This window comes from Apteryx rowi, unplaced genomic scaffold (genome assembly GCF_003343035.1).
Source record: "Apteryx rowi isolate R43461 unplaced genomic scaffold, aptRow1 scaffold_234, whole genome shotgun sequence".
Classification (NCBI taxonomy): domain Eukaryota; kingdom Metazoa; phylum Chordata; class Aves; order Apterygiformes; family Apterygidae; genus Apteryx; species Apteryx rowi.
In genome coordinates this window covers 187,991-208,283 of record NW_020448686.1, presented here as the reverse complement: position 1 = coordinate 208,283, position 20,293 = coordinate 187,991, and the positions used below count along the sequence as shown (strand labels likewise).

At 40.6% G+C, this 20,293-nt stretch overlaps 1 protein-coding gene across 1 annotated transcript in view; it reads left to right on the top strand.

Annotated features, from left to right (window-relative positions):
- The window catches only part of LOC112966142 (ubiquitin-conjugating enzyme E2 E2), a 211,171-nt gene extending 202,108 nt beyond the window's left edge, over window positions 1–9,063 (top strand). The window contains exon 5 of the mRNA XM_026065940.1: window positions 8,303–9,063. Coding sequence (XP_025921725.1) covers window positions 8,303–8,400 — 98 coding nt within the window. The 3' untranslated portion in view covers window positions 8,401–9,063. The remainder of the gene's footprint in view (window positions 1–8,302) is intronic.
- The last annotated feature ends 11,230 nt before the right edge of the window (window positions 9,064–20,293 follow it).

Here is a 20,293-nt window from a genome sequence, read left to right as displayed (position 1 = left end):
AATGAAACAGTTCATTTTATTTGTTTTACTTCTTTCATAAAATATTTCTTGATCACTGTATCTTTCTTTTGTACAGTTTTCAAAGAGTCTTATAGATGGGTAGTTACATTATATATGGTTAGTTGTAACTGTGGTCTTTTGAAAGTAAGAAGTAAATTGTACTTCAGCTTGTAGGGTGCGCGAAGCAATTCGAAGTCCTGCTCCTGCTCTTTGTTCTCACTTAAATCATTCTGTTGTCGCCGTCCCTGAGCTTGTGCCAGTCAGACTTCCAACCGCAAGGCTGGTTTTATTGCAGCACAAACGGGGATTAGTGCTATGTTATACTCGTTTTCACTCGTGCCCTAATTTTGAACACTCTTTCCAAAGGTGAAAGGTTAGTGGAGTAATTCAACATGCTGCTCCACCTGTCTCTGTCTCCAAAGAATTACTTCGTCCATGCATTATTATTAATGATAGCAAGAGAGCGCAACACTGCTACCGTAAGATCACTGACAGATACTATGATGCATTTCACATACCTCATTTTCCACAACAAGACTCACAGTATCCTTGACATGGTCGTCTAGAAGTTCATTAAGTTACAAACAGGTGACAAGTGGCAAACTATGGAAACTTCCTAAGGCAAAGTGAGGCTATAAATAAAATTACTCACAAACAATTCATCTTCTCTTAAGCCCTTCCTCTTGGAGTATTAAATTGTTTTATTACATATTCAGTATAGAATGTCTCACACTGCCATTGTGTTCAGTTTTTACTGTCTGGGCTTTTTATAACACTAGCCCTGATGCCACTGAAAACAACATAAAAGAGTATAATTGGAAACAAAATATACATTTTTAAATTAAGTTTAAAGATGGTTTTGGCATGCATCAAGCTGTCAGCATTGGCTATTAAAAAATCTGTTTTTTAAGTGAATTATTAGTCTCCTTTTTTCCCCAATCTTWTTTTTTTTTTTAGAATGGCTTTTGGGACTTAATTCGTAAAGGCTGATTACATTAAAAACCACAAAAAATGGATTCAGAAAACTGGGCTTTCACTGCAAGTGATTATGGAAATATAGGCTGTCCTGCACTGCTATTTGCACTGAAATCAATAAACAAAATTAATATTAATTTGGGTGGGTTTTTTTTACTTACTCCGGTAACCAAATTCTGCCTATGCCACTGTATAAGGGTGATTCCAAGGCAGCTATCCTACAGAGGACCTACTTACAGAACATAAAACAGCACTCCCAATTTTTTAATTCAAAAGCAATGCAGCAGAATATTTGGAAAGAGAGGCAGCCTAAACAACCAATTAGTATTCTATAAACCAAAAACTCTAACTGAAGTTCAAATGGCTAAAAAAAATTTTTTTTATTTGTCTTCTACATTTTGAACAACCTGCCCAAAAAAAGGAAAGCAGATTTAGTTTTTGGTGACTAATAAACAGGTAATTACATAGAGCCTCTCACTGGGATGCCTCCAGAATAAGACCTTCAACTCACATCTAACCTTTGGAAATTCTTCCAGTTTAATTCTGCTTCCTCAGCTGCTGGCCAGCTCTTCCAAATTCCCCCTGATACAGAACTGAATCTAAACCCAGACCAAAAAAAAGTATATTGTAAATATTTGGCTAAAGGAACTATGAGATTTTTATAGGGCTGTGTTTTTAGTTTTTAAAAAGTTCTCCAGAAATATTTCTGAGAACCCTTTTGTGATCGTGTGAACTGGCCCCATCAGCTGTTTTCTGTTAAAACTGTAAAATACTGCAATAGAAATATTATATTACTTTATAGATGCTCATAAATATATATATATATGTAAAATACATGCAAACACCCCTAATGTAGATTTTAAGTCAAAATGTGTGTCTCTTTAACCATGTTGGCTCTAGCAATTGGAATTTCATTCCATATCATGTGGCTGATGAAGGAGGCACATTGAAATCGAGCTGTTAAACACACTRTCTCCATTTTTTATTTCACTGGAGTATGTTTGCTGTATTTTTAAAAGAGCATTGAAAAGCCCAAGAGATGAATTCTGCTCTGAAATTGCTATTTGCTGACATAGAAATAGCTGTAAAAATACAAGCAGAGAAAAATACAGTATAGCAATATATTTTCATTTATTTGGGGGAAAGTAGTTCTAAAGAAGAATTATAGTCTGTCTTCTGAATGATAAAGCAGTATAACTAGCATTAAACACAGCTGAAATTTTGTAATGACCAAGCCTCAGCTCATCCAAATCCCCAATAGCATTAACTCCCTAGAACTGGGCTGTAAATTTGATTAGCCTTACAATAGATATGAGACAAGTGTTCTTCCTTATATAGTCATATTAAGTGGCTGCAAAAGAAAATGACAACTCATTGTAGAGCAGCCTTTTTAAGCTTTTTTTAACCAACCTTTTTAAGATAGGCAGGAACTCCAACTAGACCAGCTTTCAAAACAACATGTAAATACAGTGTAATTTTATGCATACTGATATAACATGAGGATTACATATCTTTCTAAAGTCATGAGGTGAGGGAGGATCGAACAGCTACACTTTTCCTACAAAGGATACAACAGCTTTTCTTCATATTTTAGTTCTCCTGATTGGTATTTTCTACCTCACTGAATCTTAGCTTTTGTCCATGCTTGCTTTATTTTATACTTTATTATTATTATCATCATCATCATCATCATCACTCTTGCACTTTCTTTTGACGTAAAATTCTATACTTTACCTCCTGATCTCCTCTAGTTTCACATGGAACTAATCCAAGCATTGGATAACAGATTTTATTTAAACAAGCTAAACATTATAGAGGCCTCTTACAGTTGATTGCTAGATCTGAGAGTTAAGTACTAGAAGGAACAATAAATTATGAGATATTAAAGTTTTCAAAGTCAACAGAGTTGCACAACTTCTTTGGTTAGCTGATAATATGCAACCCAGTGTCTAGTGTTCCCGCCAAGGTAGGCACAGAGGGTCTCGGCACTGCTGAGCGCAGGGTAGGAGAGGTCAGGATTGTCCAGGCTTCTTGAGTTACTAGAGCCCTGGAGGCTGGGATGTCTGTGCTTGGCCCCAGGACAGAGGAAGATTTGTGTGTTGGTGGTGTCACATCACAAACACAACAGCTCACACGACAGGCATGTTGGATCTGGTGGTTTAAGAGGTCCCAAAGCACTGCTCGGCCTTTGAGGTGCATGGCTCCTCTAACTGGGACGCTGAGTTGCTGCCCTGCTCCTGGTCAGCGAGACATAAATCAGAGCAAGCCACTGCATCTGTCCTGGGGGGTCCAGGAGCTGGAGGGAAACAGCAGCTCAGATRCATGAGTTACAAGTCCTGCACAGGAAAACGTTAGGCAGGAGCCAAAAGAACAAATCTCCCGCTCAGTGGAGGAGATTAACTGCTCTGATGGTCTGAATTATCTGCCTAAGCAGTTACTGCTCTCTGCAGTGCTTACTGTGCTTACTTGCATATGGTCCTGCTTTTCAGGATGAGTGACCCAGCCCAGGAGGAGGGAGCTACCAAGTTAGGTAATAACAAAAGTCACCCTGAATGCAAGTAGGAAAAAAGCAGGAACCCTGTCTGAGCCCCACTGGTAGTCCCACGATATGGTCCAAGTTCAGTGTTTGCGGGATTGGGATCCTACTTACCTTTCCTCATGGCTGGTATATATTTATTGCTGTAAAAGTCCGTGTTTCAGGGAATGGCGTTGCCTGGACTTGTATGTGCAGATGTTCTCCGTAACAGTGTTTTATTCTGATTTTCCCTTGGCTTTTGTGCATTTGAAATATAGTTTAGTTTTGCTGTTATTGTTATTAATCTATTGTGGTTTTAGTTTCATTTATTTCATTAAGTTATTCTGATAATACATTTTTGGCATAGCTTTATATTCTGATCCCCTGCATTTCGTCGTTGTTTGGACACAGTCCCATTTGGAGTGAATTTCTAAAATGAACTGTGATTCACTGATGAATCACGCTACTGCTAAAAAACAGAAGAAAAAGTAAGAGTGATTTATTAGTTGTGGAAACAAATTTTTAACATTAAGAATAAAACCACAGGTATATACAAATGGAAAATAAGAAACAGTTTTACAGTAATGAGATATGGAAACATGGGAAAAGTACAGTTATGTATTTTGAGCTTCAGTGGTCCTTTTTATTTTTTAATTAGATATTTTATGCAGCAATTGTTTTATAAATACCTATCTGGCCCTACTAATGGAGATTTCACAATATTCATTTTACCGTGCAGCCCAGCTGAGAATCAGGTTGTGCTCAGCCACTCGCTACTTTGTATAGGGGAGGAAATGGGAACTATTTGTTTTTCCTCTTATTTGGCACTTCGCAGGACTGGGAGGCTAGGGCCAAGGCTCGTGCCATATCTCTAGCATTTTGGGAATTAAATCTTTGTTTAATCAGGATAGTTCAATTTATCTGATAATCCCCATGTTATGGTCCCTACCCATGAACTACATGGAGCTGGTGACTCAAGATAAAGTTTCGAGAAATCTGTCTCCTTGTGCCTGCAATCCTGCTCCCTCCTCCAACACGGGCAACGTGGCTTCAGCCTGAAAGTGCCTGGCTTTATGCAGATGCAAAAAGAGACAATTTGTATTCTGGAGTTCACACACTGTCCTTGTGTCTCCAATGCAAATGCAGCATGCTGGATGGAATTGGCCAGTGTGCAACTAGTTGGGTCACTCTAATCAAAAATTAATGAAAATTAGGGACAGCAAGGAAGAGAACCCCAGGCTGTTAAATAACTTCCATGAGGTAACACTGCAGCTTCATAGAGAAGTAAGGATTAATACTGAGATCTTTTGGGCCTTGACCTGGTGCTTCTCTGCTGCGTCCCTTCTCCCTCTCCCAGCTCAGGACAGGCCCCACGGCTTCCCTTGCACCGGGGGCAAGTCTGTCATCCCTCGGGCCTCAGGGTCTCATCACTTGCAGTGAGCAATTCCCAGCCCCCCCCCCAAATGCCTCGGTAGCCTTCTGCTCAGACCAACTCAGTCGCCCCTCCCAGCTTTGGCAGTAGAGCCCCCGGACTTGGTGTGAGCCCCTGTTATAAGCTGCCTAGTACAAAGGCTTGCAAGGATTTGCCTCCATAGAAGCAACATGAAGGCGGCGGCAGTATTGGAAAATGTTTCCTCCTCACCAGCCATTCTGACTTTCCAACCAAAGCAGTTGTGCCTCCTGATGGTTTTATGACTTCACAGGAAGTGCTAAAATAAACTAGCTCTTCAAATGCCTGTTGAAGAGTTCTTATTAAAGTCATTATACATTACTGAATGACGCAACTCAAGACCCTCTGGGAGAGATGGGAAATAGCTGGGCCTCTTTGGCAAGAACCATATTTCTTCTCCTTCAGTTCAGAGCTTTACCAAAACGTAGTTTTGTTCTTTATTTAATATTGTTGTAATTAACTAAATCTATAGACAAATAGCCAAATTGTAAAGAACAATGTTATTACTGAGAGCAACTTTTAGCAATGTCCATGCTGCAGCTGGCTGTGAGCAGCTGGTGCTGTTCGCACTATGGCAGGGAAGTTTTTCTCCTCAYTCCAGAACTCCTCCTTTGCCCAGGCAGACGCTGATGGAGGGTGGTTCTAATTTCAAGGAAGCACCCTGAGATGATAGCCAAATCCCAGATCACTCTCTTGGTGGGAATCACCTACAACAAAAGCTATACGGGCATCAAACATCTTGCAGGTAGTCACCTCCACTCTTTCCCAACTGCCAGACAAAACACTGCAAAGACGAAGGCCTGGTTACTAAATATTTCTCTATGTTTTCACATCATATCACGAAGCCTTGAATTCAGACAGGATTTTAAAGAACCATACACAGTCCCTGCTTTGGAAACAGACTTATCTTTCCTTGGACTGCCTTATTCTCTTCCTTCCTCCCCTCACATGTACATGCAGTCTTCACTTCAGCAGTACGGAGGACATCATGAACCTGTGGATCTGGGAATTCTTTCTGCACAATTCCCTATGTTATTTGACTTCAACTGATTTCCACGCTTTCTGGTCAAGAACTCCTCTCACTGATTTCCCCCCCAGAAGAAAGTAGACACCTTCCCATGCTGGGAGGAGGTGAGAGAAAGAGCCTGTACCTGCCCAGTCCTTCCAAAGATACACATTCATCCTGCACATGAAACTTTTTCAGATTTGAAATGCGTAAACCTTTACTACAGTAAATTGCTTTTCACTGCACTGACATAAGGTTTTATGAAGGTCTTAGCAACAGCACTTTAAACATGCACTAAACCTCATTAAGCACTTGCCGTGCTCCAGATGATAATGCCATCATACTCTTGCAACCAGTCACAGACAGATTCCTCGGAGGCCAAAACGCACCTTCCCACCAGCATCAAAACCAACACATTCATCAAATTTTGCTCCACTGCTTCCTTTCATGTCCAGGCCTCTGGTCTCCATTTCTCCACAGTTCTATGAAAGTGTTTTTCACACAGTGGTGTCACCCCCAAGGGTGTATGGGAACTGGAGGCAGTGTTATCAGACTCATCCTTAAGCTACATTCCTCTGTGCCAAGGTTTCTCTGAGGCTACTCCCTCAAATTTTGCCTAGAGAAATTTTGCCCTTTCTCATTACCTAAGTTACTCATTTACCCTACAGTTCTTTTCAAACCTTATTCCAGTCATGAAGAACAACTTTGCCCTCAAATATCGGTAGACTGTTAGCTTTCTATTTGTACAAAACAAAATCCTTCCAGTAATCCCCTATGTATTTCTTCTCCTTGGCTGAGAAGATAAAGGTGATACTCCTTCTATTCTGAAACTTTTAAAATGGATCTTAGATTAGATATACCTCTTTGACTCTCATGCATGTAAAAATAGTAAAGTCCATGCCTCATTGACCTCCTCTGGATATATTAAGATATTAAAGTTAAGATATGCAGTAAGTGTTTGCAGGGCTGAGACTATGGGGACTTAGTACATCACATTCACAGTGATAACTTGCCTTACTAATTTAGAGGATTCAAATTTAGGATTCAAACCACAGGCTCATGAAAGGGTCTCACATATGAAGTAAAAGATTTTTTCACTAGATATGATTCACTAACATTCACTAATGTTGGCAGTAAGCCAATGAATCGATTTTTGGCTGAACAAATGTATTTATCCTATCATAAACTCTAACCATCAAACAAACAAAAAAGCCTAGAAATATTCTGCTTTGCAGAGGACCTGACATCTAACCCAGGGGTCTCGGTGGTTAATAATGCTGTGGAATCACAACGCTGAGATTACAAATATGCTGTGGAAGTTTGATATTCATATTGTTCAACGGCACCATCTTGAGTTAACTACAAAACTAATTATTAACTGGCTCTGATAAGAAGTCATGTTCACCTAGCCTTTGACAGAAAAAGAATGGTATCAGTACTATTGAACTTACACGGTATGTGATACAATCTCAGGAAATTTACTATTGCAGGAGAAATATCAAGAATATGGGCCCACCAAAAAGCAAAAAATCTATATATTTTTTTCTGTTTTAAACTGAGAAGATATTATTGTCTGAAAGAGAAAAATGTTATTACATACAGTCCTTTCTGGAAAAGTCTTTTGGGGGTTGTTTTTCTTAGAGGGCTGATTGTTTTTGTTTAATTATTTGAGAAGTAATTTGTAGATCAAATTAATGTAAAAAAATACTTTTTCAGGTTATTTCTTCTTTTGGAAAGTACAGAAATACCATGACAAGACAAAATCATACAGTATTCTGTCTGTATTCATACATATTCTAGCTCAGAAAAGCCCTATGAATCAAATACCAAATACAAAAGTTTGTAATTAACTTCTGTTGCTTTGAAAATYGTATTCACTGCCCTAATTCCTGGTCTTTCTTTATTCTTTAAAACTAAAAGTATTCATAAAACCCATTTAGCCTGATAATAGGATTAGAGCCCATCCTCTTTTTAGGTGGTAGTAGCATAGATAATTGTGGACATCTAATACCATAAATAAGTGTTTATTCCTATCACCTGTAGGTCTTTATGCCACTCTTAGCTCAGAATAAAATTACTGGAACATTTGTTTTAAAAGCTGTAGGGCAGAATCTAAAAAAAATTGCTTTAGTCATAAATTTACTAGAAGTTTACAGCTAATTGCACAGCCAACTCCCCCCCATCTTCTATTTTATTTCTTCCTGTATGCATGCTCGCTTGCAGAACGCGAATAGCATATATAGGCACTTTATTCTTACAGATAAACCTAACAGAACTTCATCAACCTGAATCTGCAGACAGTTTTTTGATCCTTCCAAGGCTGATGAGTATTTCATGGTTTGTGTTTCCTTTTCAGCTGACCCCCTGGTTGGAAGTATTGCCACTCAGTATATGACTAACAGAGCAGAGCATGACAGAATGGCCAGACAGTGGACCAAGCGATACGCTACATAGGAATCTCCTCTAGAATATGCTGGACCTGTGCAAGCACATTCACTAAGTGCATCAATAGCCCTTCCCTTCATTCTTATTTTTTATTAAATTTTGAACCATTTTGTGACAAAAGGTTGTCCTTACTTTCTTTTTGTTTTTATTTTTATTTTTATTTGTTTTGGTTTTTTTGTTCTGTTAACTTGAAAGCTGTTTCCCTCAAATGTAGACAGGGAATTTTGGTTATCAGTGCAAAGAATGTTGGATCTGTAATAGTATAGAGCTTTGTCACAAAGCTTTGTATTAATGTGTGGTTTTTTTTCTTTCATGTGGTTTTGGGGAAAACAAACAAATTCAGAATTATATCTCGTTTCTACTTAAATGTAGTGTTTAGGGTTATTTTTTTGTACTGAAGTCTTTAATGGTGGGTGCATGCTACTGGGAACAAGTTTTGTATAAAAGCTTAAAATCAAGAATCACTGTGCATTACTAAGACTGTGTTTATCACTAGCCTTCTGTTTCCCACAAAAGGCTATTGCGTTGAACAAATTAATATGTATTTTGATTTACTTAAAAAAAAAAAGTGCTTGTAAATTTCTTAGGGACCTGCCACTTTTGACTGTGGATCAGTTGATGTACACTTGTATTATTAAAGCACTCAATAAAACACTGTGGCTGATAAATGCACTTTTTGCAAGACAGTGCTTTTGCGTTTATGCAGTATAGACTGCATAGCTCTGCGTGCAGTTGTCCTCACATAATACAACTGCAGGTTAAGCAACTATTTTTAGACCTGAACTATTCATTTCTTCTCAACAATACATTTCTTAACACAGAATTCTTCAATGTGTACATCTTTCACATACAAACATCTTCTGAATTTTAAGGCCATTCTTTCACATGCTGGTGCTCAGATATTCTGAAGCCGCTTTCTGCATCTTTTATACTATAGCTTCACTATATCCATCTTGTTATATTTAAAAGAAGTTGGCTATAAAAATATCCTTCCAATGAAAGTAGAATATGGGATGATGATTTTATTCAGCAGGCCTCATTTTGCCTTTCTCCAACATCTTTATTTGTAAAAGCAACTGTTATTTAAAAAAATAAATTAAGGTTTTTGATGGAAAATTGAGCCCATTGCACCAATCATTCCCAGCACGTTCTATTCAGATTTGACCTTCAGGCTAATTTTAGATATGCAGCCATGGAAGGAAAACTTCTACTTGGCTAAGGAAATGTGTGGGTGTTGTGATTTGGAAAATATATACTGTGATGCTGATATCTAAATGTTCTTTGTGTTGCAAAGGCATACTGGAAAATCTCTGTCTTATAATTAAATGTTACAGATGCTGTATACAGTGGTTGCCTACCCTCTCCCTCTCTCCTTGTTCTCTTATGTTTAGTAAGTGAAAACTTCAAAAAGTTATGCTAAAATAGAGACAGCATAAAGATACAGGGGAGACCCAATCCCAGTACACTCCAACCCAACTCCAGCTGTCCTGAAAACTAAAAAAAGTCAATRTGATCTCATAGGTCCCCTACGCCAACCACTACACTGCTCAGCTCTTCCAGGCTGTTTTGTTTTTCCCTCAGCCATTTGCTAATAATGGAACAACTCACCTCAACTGTAGGTGAACTGTCCTCTGTATGAAGAGAAGCTGAACAGCAGCTTTGCTGTAGACAGTATAAAACCACTGCTCAAAGAACCCTGGGGATCTCAAAAAATAATGTCTGTTTTGATCAAAGCAGATGGAGAGTCTTGTGGTGTCTGCAGAAGCCAACTGTTTACAAGTCTGGCCGTATAACATTTTGAGGCCAACAGATCCCAAATACTGATGAGAAAGAACAATAATAGTTTTGAAAAAAACAACCCACCCCCCACAAAAAAAACAGACTCCACTGATCCAGAACACCTTCTCAAGGACAGCTATTATAGATGTTTCCCTCAGAAGCTGCTTCCACCATACAACCTACCACAAAGTACTCTCACAGTTGAAGGGAACCTGCCTGCTGAAAAAATACAACACAGSAGCAAAAGATTAAAAGGAAAACCTTATCTTACCCAGTAGAGTAACTGCATTACTTCCCTTATCCTGTCTGCTAGAAATTCATACCATGAAGGATCTGTATCCCTTGAGACAACAATTATTGCCCGTTTTCAGATATTTCTCATGAACTACTTTAAGTGCCTGCCATTCTGCAGCCTTTATTTACACTGAGCTGAACGGAATGCATTAATTTCCCACTTATAGTTCCCTGAAACATGGACAAACATTTTAAATCTGTTTAAAAAGAAAGTAAGTCTTTAATTCCTACTATCATCTACTCTTTTTTTTTTGCCAAAAAATACCCAAAAAGCAATAGAAACAGACAAGCCTATTGTATCACTAATGAAGACATAACTGAAAGACGGCTGAGGTACCTTAGAGGGGGAAGCACAGAATTCTTAATAAATGTCTATTCTCAGGCCATCAGCTTTAGCTTGTCTTCCTTACTGATCAAAGCTGTGCAGTTTGAATCTACAGGTGAGTTGCCCTCTGTATGAAGCTGAACAGTGACTTCGTCATAGATAATATTAAACTACTACCTTAAAAACCATGGGGATTTCAAAGAAATAGTCAGAAAGGATCAACTCATGTTGATTAAAGCAGATGCAGAGTCCTCTGGTGTCTGCAGATGCCAGCTGTTTGCCAGTCTGGCCATCAAACATTCTCCTCTATTTGCAAATCTGCTCTATTTACCTCCTTACCTTCTTCATCTGCTAAATCTGGGAAGTCTGAAGCATTATTTGAAATCTGCTGTTGTCACTGAGAAGGAGAAATGAACTGTTCCCAACAGAATTCAGTCTGCCAGCAGAGCCTCTCTGACCCACAATACATTGGGATAGTCTCTTTTTTCTTTTACATCAAGAAAATATTGCGCATTATGCAGTCCTGCTTTTGTTCTTCAAATTCTTTGCAAATTTAGCTAATTCCTGCTTCCTATTTGATGCTGAACCATCTTCTTTCTAACTTATAGATAGTGAAATCCACATGCTGCCCTCCTGCAACTGGGTATGAAGATCATTCTTATGACCCTGTAACACATCATAGTAAATCATCTATCCAGTAGTATATAGTTGTCCTAAAACAGCATATAAAGGCATTCACTTGATCAAATCACAGTATTCTATCAGGGACCCAAAACTGTTTTTTGTTCTATAAAGACATCTACAGCTTTTCTAACTGCAACTGCAGTATCAAGTAAACAAGTATTTAGTTTCTAGTAATCCCTGCTAAATGTCACTGTCCCTTACCCTTTGAGTTCAACTCAGACCAGGCAGAAGTCAGAGAAGTCTCCAGACTGTACTTATTCATTCAGTAATCACAGAAGTGGCTTTCATAGCACCCATCCAACTGCCCAACTGATTTCCTCTCCAGATAATTACAGAACAACATATCTTAAATTAAGTACCCAAAATCATCCTGTAACACAGCATTTCCAGAGACTGCTTCATGAATGAATTTTAGCAGCTCATAACCCTTTTGGTTAGCATGTGCTGTGGATCATTGCAGCCAAACAGTTAAAAATCCATTAAAAATAGCTGCTGTGCTATTCCTGCTATAAGACAGGAATAATTTCTAATGAAAGATTTTTCTTCAGCTTTTCATACTGTGTGCCACAGATAGGTATTCAGTGATAGATATCTCACTTCCAAACAACAGGCATCAGCTCATAGCCTTTGTTCCCTGCTACCCTATGCAAGCATACCATGTAAGTATAAAACATCAGAAGTATCTGGCCCCACAATCCCCAGAACTGGGCCCCTCTTCCAGGCCCTCTCAGCCTTTAAAATGCTGTGCCTGCAACATTAACTCTCTTGGACTTCCTAACAGTGCTCCTCCAAAACCTGAGAATACCAATGGCCTCATGCTCTGGGTGTAGTGCATGATGCAGATTGCTATTTCAGTGTAAGGGGCCAGACCCAGGTCCCTCAGGTAGCATGCTCCCTGTCTAGCTGGCTGGCTGGCTTATCACTGTCATTAATCGCATTGAGTTACTCCTCTTTCTCACTCATCCTTTCCTTTGCGCTGGATGCTTTGCTCCTGGACTGATTCATTACTCTCAGACGAAAAGGCACCCAAGATACTGATTCCAGCTCAGATAGCCCTTCCTGAAGTTGCCTGAGCACAATAATTTCTTTCTCCTCCAAAGAATATGCCTAGGATGTGCCCCCAGGCTCCTCTCTGCTCTCCCTTGCCTGAGGCAGTGCCTATTACAGGAGCTGGAGCTATGAAGATGCAATGTGATGATTCAGACAGTGCAGCAACTCCCAGTTACTCCAGTCCCAGCATTATCCTGGGATCTCTTTTTCTCCTTTCCAGTTCTGACAAATTTCTCTTTTCTCTGAAGTCAGATATTTTGCACCAATTCCAAGGCACTTTCCTGTTTTTTTAAGTTGAGCACATTAAAACAAGGACTCAAAGTAAAAATTCTGCCGCCTTCTGACTATCCAGCCTTGATAGCCTTGATTCCTGCAGAGCCAGTTGTGCTTGCTGATTTGCCTTCCTCATTTTCTCTTTCTTCTCTTCTCTTCATTTCCTTTCATTTCTGCTACTGTCCTTTCTACCACAATATCAATACTTAATCTTGAAGCTTCCTTTTTTCCCCCTTCCTTCACTTCAGTCATGACTCTGTTCTTCCCCCCATGTCACGTAACACTGGGACTTCTAGAGTTGCTTGAAATCCCTAGTTTTTTAGGTCTCAGAAGGAAAAAAAAAAAAAAAGGGAGCTTTGTATGAATTAAATACTTCCTCGTTGTGCCATTCCTGGCAGGGCCTATATACTAAATCACTTCTCCCACACATGTCATTAGCACTAATGAAATCCTTGCTGTCCTACCTTCTTAGCATGAGATCCATATGCAAATGCGTTTCCTCAGTTCAAATGATCTGCAGAACCAGTGCACGGCTGCTTGGGTACCGACAGCAGCCTGACTCAGGTCACAATTGGAATATATTTGGGGACTATTATTTACCAGGAAGAGTTTTATGATACCCTTAAATCCATCATTCCGCACCCTAATTCAATCATGAGCTTTAATAGGGAGCTGCAGCACTTTAGGATAATGGAAAGGGCAAAGGAAAACATCCTTTTCATGTCTACTTTAAYTGTGAAAAAAGTAGTCACAGGTTGAAGGAAGGCTGAAATAAAGACGAGGCTACTAAGCCATCCTAATCCCTTGCCGGTCTTAAATTAGAAAAATTGCACTTCACCATCAAAGTAAAAGCTGTATTTGAGTTCTTAGGTTATGCAGAACTGAATCCAAAAAACCACTGTCACAAGTGTCCCACCAGTAAACATCACTGGTGGGACGTTCAGATCACTCACTTCCTGAAGAGGCTTTTTAGGGAAAGGTTTCCCCTGTGAAGAGCTTCCTGACAACCTCATTGCGCCCACCTCTGCCTGCTGCACAGGAGCCCTCCCTCAGCAAGCCCTTGGGAAACACGGGGTGGAAACAAGCCCCTCAGGTCATTCCTTATTGTCACTGCTCCTCAAATACACTCACTCACAACAGGCATTTGTTGCTTCAGAATCAGTGTTAGGGTCTCCTTTTGTGTGGCTGGGGASCTTGGGGTGAAGAAAAACAAAGGGTCACACTTCGGTTTCTATGAAATGCCTCTTTTCTCTCCAGTTGACTCATAGCCTTTGTAAGCCCCTGAATGGAGTCTCTTAACATGAATGGAGCTCCTAACACACAGATTTCAATACAGCCCCTCTCCTTTCTCCACTTGTCATAAAGAGGGCAAAAAAAGTGCCTTTGCCTGCTGCACTTCTGCAACACCTTGCTTGCAGCAAAGCTTAGCTGTGTGCTTACCCCTGGTCAGACTGGTCCCATTTATATTTCTCAGCGATCTCTCAATTATAAGAGACTTTTGCTAGCAATCACCATCAAGAACCTGCAAAATTATTCCTTCCCTCTTCCTCTGGACCATGTGCACTCTGGTTGCCCTATACTTCATCCCTGCTCCTTCTCGGCTGCTCCCCAGTCCTCAGATCTGCTTCTTCACTCCGGCTTCAGCACCCCAAACCCCCTTCCCGAACCTGCTGACAGCACCAAGCCACAAAGTCCCCTCTGCCTCGGTCTCCTAACAACAGACAGCTGTCCCACCATGATGCGCAGACATCTCACCGAAGATGGGAGAGCCTGCCCCAGCACCTGCGATTACAACCACTTCGGAAAAAGAGGAAATGAAAATGCACTATAGGCTCAATCACGTGAAAGAACAGTTAATGCCTTCGGTGTTCAGTAATTGCGCTGACACAAGTATTATCTGCAGATTTTATGGTCTCGGAGTTCATAGCAGCATGGTGTGTTTGTCTTTTAGGAGTAGTATAAGAAGCAGCAAAATGGTTTGTATTAAATGTCCTAAATGTTACTTACTTAATAAATAGAATGCAACTTCTAAAAAAAAAAAAATCTGTGTGCAGTGGGAATTTTATCATCTTTTATACAGGCAAATAATTCTGTGAATTAAGAAGTCTCTACTGCTTCCTGTTCTGCTTCATTATTTATTGTTCACCCACTGCCTTTTGCTACAGTTGTAAAAAAAGATGTTCCTGAAGTGTACTCACAATTTAAATCCTTACTGCAAAGCAGCAAAGAATAATCAAAATGTACTCTGTCATCTCAAAGTAATCTAATCAGAAAGACTCAGGGAAATATTTATATGCATACATTTTTATGATAATTTAGTAATTGATAAACTTAAAGAAATAATCTTGCTCTTCTATTTCATAATATACATCAGAGACCTTGAAATACTGTGTTCATTACTGTGTAAGTTTGCCATTTTATCTATTTAAAATTAATATGGAGTTGAATAACCTTACACAAAAGTTTTCTAGTGTAAGAACAAGACTGCTACTTGTGTAGTGTATTACTACGTGGACTTACTTGTCTAAAAAATATAATCCTATCTGTAACCTTTTTCTATGAATTTCTTTAAAATATTGAGAAATGTCCGCAAACAAAAAATGACAATAGCCACTTGAGTCCTGCTAATGTTCTGGATGAAAGTGTTAGGCATAATAACTATGTCTAAGTTTTAAATAGTGGCACTGAAACTCTGGAGGCAGAAGAACAAGAGATGCAGTCAAACCCCAAGAGGAAATGAAAAAAAAATTAATTACAGAAATAAACATTGCACTCACAGGCTACACATTTCCTCCAGTCGTCTATATATCCTGCAGCATCCCCCGTAGGTCAAAATGTACTTTACTAGCTGCAGCGTACTGAAGAGTTTTAGCAAAACAGACGAAGATTCACCTCTGCCAGATTTGCCAGCTTCATGCAGTTCTCACTCAACGGCAGGCTGACAGTTGGGAAGGGAAACATGTAACCCCAGGAAGTTAGTTTGTTAAATTCCAAAGCCAAGAGAATTTTTGTGCCTTTTTTCTTATTCTTGGTCCCAGAAGTGCAGGAGGAATCCCCTAACAAAATCGCTTCCTTGTGTACCTGTCTAATCTCATCCTTAAAACCCCACTCTGCTTGCACCTGCCCATCACAGCTGAACATTGGTCCTGCGGGCTCTGCAGTGAAGCAAAATGAACTGGATGAGAGCGCAGTGCTTTTGCTTTAGCGCTACGCGTTTCTGCTCCTTCTGTCCATTTGACACACCTCGGGCAGGCTTTACGCTGAACTCGCAGCTTGCGTGGGGGCAGGAACCCGCTTTTTGTTCCCCTTGCAGCGACCTCTGCTCACGGGGAGCGTACGTCCCCCTCCGCCGCCTCCTGCTGCACGGCCCGGGCAGGGGCCAGGGGAGGCAGCACGCATCCTCTGCAGAGTTTCCGCACTGCCGCAATGTAAATGCGTAACGGGACGTCCGCCTTTCCTGCGGCCCTAGCCATCACCCTTCCAAACTGAAAGCTTTCACGCCTTCTCACCTTCAGTATTTAGAAATGACCAAGTGGCAGGTAAGCTGTCTCCTCAGTGCTTTCCTGTGCGTCCTCTGCAAAACTGCAGGCTGCCTGCCACACAGTTCTGCAGAGGACTGCCTGCATACGAATCCTCTTTGTCAGCTTATGGCTGCTGCTCGGTCGCTCTCCAGGTTTCAGGTGCAAACCGGTGTACAGGATGACTGCAAACACCCCGACTGAAGCCAGCTACACGCTGACAACAATTAAGGAAAAAGACTAATACAATTCCCTTGCTCCAGAAGACAGTAACAAGGCCAGGAGAGTATCCCATCCAGGCAAAATCAAAGTACCAAGCCAGGAAGGAGTAACCCTGGGCTTAATTTTTTATACATAGCCAGAAATTCCCCAATTTAGCTGAGCCTCTGGAAAAACAATGACATCCCTGGTGTATTCAAATTCAATGTAACACAGAACCAAAAGGACTTTTCCAGAGTTTGGAAACCACATGCAGTCCCTGTAGAGACAAAACTGCTAATACATAATGCTCTCCTGTATGACATGTCTTCATGCAAGGGCCAGACTACCACTGCTCTGCCCATGCAGCACCACTTAATACTCTCATCACAACTTGGGGAATTGTTAGCCTTGAGAAACAATATTAGGAACATATTTGTGGCGGGGGGTTGATGTTAAGAAGTATTTTGTCTTTTTCAAAAAATATGACATGCCCTGTCTCCTTAGGTTCTTCCTTGCATTTCTTCTTCCCATCTGTCCTGCTTCTCACAGTGGTGAGCAAGGAGGAAGCCTGCAGTGAAGGACCAGTCATCCCCCCAAGCGGGCACTCCTGGCACCTGGCCGGCCAAGCCCGGGAGTCCTCACTGCGTGCAGCAGTGATCTGGAGGAGACTTTTTGGCAAGGCACAAGGAGATGTAATCTTAGTAGCAAGAAAAACACTGAGAAACAGGAAGTTTCTTTCCTCAAGAGTCTGCCAAATGAGGGGGTAACAACTGCACAGCAGTATGAGATGAGACGACATGCTACACTTACCCAGATGGCAGGATCTGATTTGCAAAGGACATGCTCCATCTTTTCTTAGATTACAGCAAGCCAATGGATGCATGTATTTTGAAGTATGTGCTCTTATTTATAAACCTATGCTCATTTAAGCCCGTGGTTATGAGTTGCCCCTCAGGGTGCCCTTTCCGCTTCTGCCTGCTCGGAGATGTGGGCCCCATGAGGATGAGGCTCAGGGTCCACGGTGGGGGGATGGCAGCAGGGAGAGAGCACTCCCAAGCCCGGTGCCGCTGTCCTCCAGACCTCCCTTCCTCCCACCAAGGGAAAAGGGGAAAAGGGGAAAAGTCAATGGAAGCCACTTCTGTAAATCTAAACTGCCTAAATTGGTGCAAATGGGTGGATTCAGGGTCTAAATGTTACCTTACTGTCATAAATGAATACGCCAAAGCATAAAGACGCTTCCTCCTGTCGAGAACGGTGCTATGCCTTGACAGGGCAGGGATGACCTGGTGCCTCTAGGGATGTGGTACGCCACCCTGAAACCTATGGGTTCACTGAGCTCCACCAGGAGAGCCAAAAGCAAGCCAAAAGCCAAAAGCCAAAGCAGGCTGCATATTACTCTTCCTCTCCTGGCTCTCAAATTGTTGCCTTTGTAATGTTGCCACCTCACTCTGGCCCACAGCAGAGGGCAAGACTGGCATTTGCATCCTTATGTTGAGAAGGGAGGGAAAAAATCTTCAGAGCTTTATTAAATCCTTTTCAAATATATATACATATAAAAGTCAATAATTCTCCAGGAAAGTGGTAAGCAGTAGCTCATGGTAGCGATTTCTTCCCTTATTGCATACAGCACTGCTCCACCATGCATGAGCATAAGGGACTTCCCCCAAGGTCTCAACACACCTGACAGGTGGTTGAATTCATGCGCTGTGAATTATGCACCATGCCTAGATCAGTGTGACTGCTCTTGATCAATAAAGCTAAGCATATGAAGACTTCATTTCAAGATCAAGACCTTTTATATAGTAGAGGTTTGCCTGGGGGAATATTTCAGCAGTATCTTGTATAAAGCTTAATAGGAAGTTCAGCAGAAACAAAATGATTAATAAATATATTTATCTGTATCACCAATCCTCCAAATATTTATATGTGTAACTGTATTTCTTGTGTGTATATGAGATCTCATTAATGAATCTACTGTAGTTGGCCAAACCACTTTTTCTCCAGGATATTGTTTTTTCTTTGTACATATTTGTTTTTAAAGTAGTTTGCCTGTTAAAGTGCCTTCCTTCAGTATGGGTCTGCTTTATTTTCATAGAAGTAGTGCTTATAAATAGTCCTCCACAGATTTGCCACTCAACTGTTGCAGCATTGGAAAACTGAGTATAAAACAGAGAATAAACCTAAATGAAATTGCCTTACAGGAATTGATTTTTATTGTTTCAGCTGATAGAAATACAGAATGTAAAAAGCATACTGAAAAATAAATTCAATTAAGTGTTAGTAATCTGAGGTGTCATTAGTAACGTAAGCAAAGAAATGTTTTGATTTACTGCATGTTATTTTTCAGTTTGGCACTGTTTCTCTGAGTAGCTGCACTCTGCCAGGAGGAAGAAATCTTAGAGTTGAGCAGAAGGGAGCCAAGTAGTTTTTCAGCTGCTTGTTCTCAAGTGTTGATTGCCATCATGCTCAGCCAGGAAGATGGGAGGGTGAGGGGGAAATGGGAATGTGGCTGGGTACATCCTGTGCTAATTGGGTCATTAATAAGGTACTGCCAGAAAGGTGGGTGCTGGAGTGATAGAGTTAGGGTAGTAAGGCCTTCGGTTACAAGAAAGCTGACTAAAAAGCATGATTTCCTTTTTATTATAGGAATTTGGTGGTAAGAAGCTTTTTTAATTATTTTTTCCCCTTTAGATTAGCTCTCTGAGCTTAAATGTGTGTCTCTTCTTTCCGAGCTGGCTTTGTTTAAGCTGTGTATTCTGGATGTGTATTTAGGTGACAATGTGCTTGGTGATTATAAGCCTGTGCACCTGAGGTGAGGTCAGGGAGCTGAAGGAGGGATGTCTTCAGCCATGCTGCAGATGCTGCAGCTGCCGGAGCTGAAGCAAAGTTGGTGGAGGGGATCTCTTCTTGCTAAGAGCTGGAAGTTGTATATGCAGTTAAGATCACAGGTTTGGCTGCTCTGCTGCCTCTCTGCATGCCCTGGGTTTCCTTGTGCAGACTCTGCCTGCAGCCTATGCCTCCCTGGTGCTGTTCTATTTCTTTCCATTGCAGGATGTTGCTGCAACCCTGTCAGTACTTCTGACTGCTATTTTTTTTTTCTCTGCCAGATTTCCTGTTTTTCCCCACTTTTATTTACTATTTCATTCCCCCATCCAGCTCTTCTAGGAGCTGGGTTTATTGCTCACTCTCAGCTTTGCTTTGCATTTGTCTGGGAAGCAACTTATTTAGTGTACCAGTGCTTCTAATCCCTCATGTGGTGGAGGGGGGAAAAAAGAAAGGATTATAAATTTTTTTTATGTATGAACCTTTTTGCAAGATAAAAGCTGTTTTGCTCCAGAAACTGAGGCCTTGGGAGGTGCATCAATTGTTATATGACAGTTGATAAAAGCATAGGGTGTATTTTCTGCTTCAGGTGAAAGCTGGTGGTAAATGGGAGGGATTTATGTGCAGCCAAGGTACATCCCCAAAGAGTGAGATGCCTGTAAAGTAGTGTAGCTTTTTAATCTGAATTAAAATGTAAGATTAACATCTGGAGATGATGGTGGCCTTGAACCAATGCCAGTTGTTGTGTAAATCATCTGCTGACTCAGCCTTTCACACTCAATTACTGTGAACATATTAGGGTATAAAACATTGACTATGCTGTCAATCATGAAACAACTTTATTTTCTAATCTCTTCCATATGTGTCATATTTGATTTCTTTTTGGATTCCAATAAGAAAAATAAGTGGTTTCCGAACTTGTTTTGGCTCTCATCGCAGTTGGGGAGGTATACAT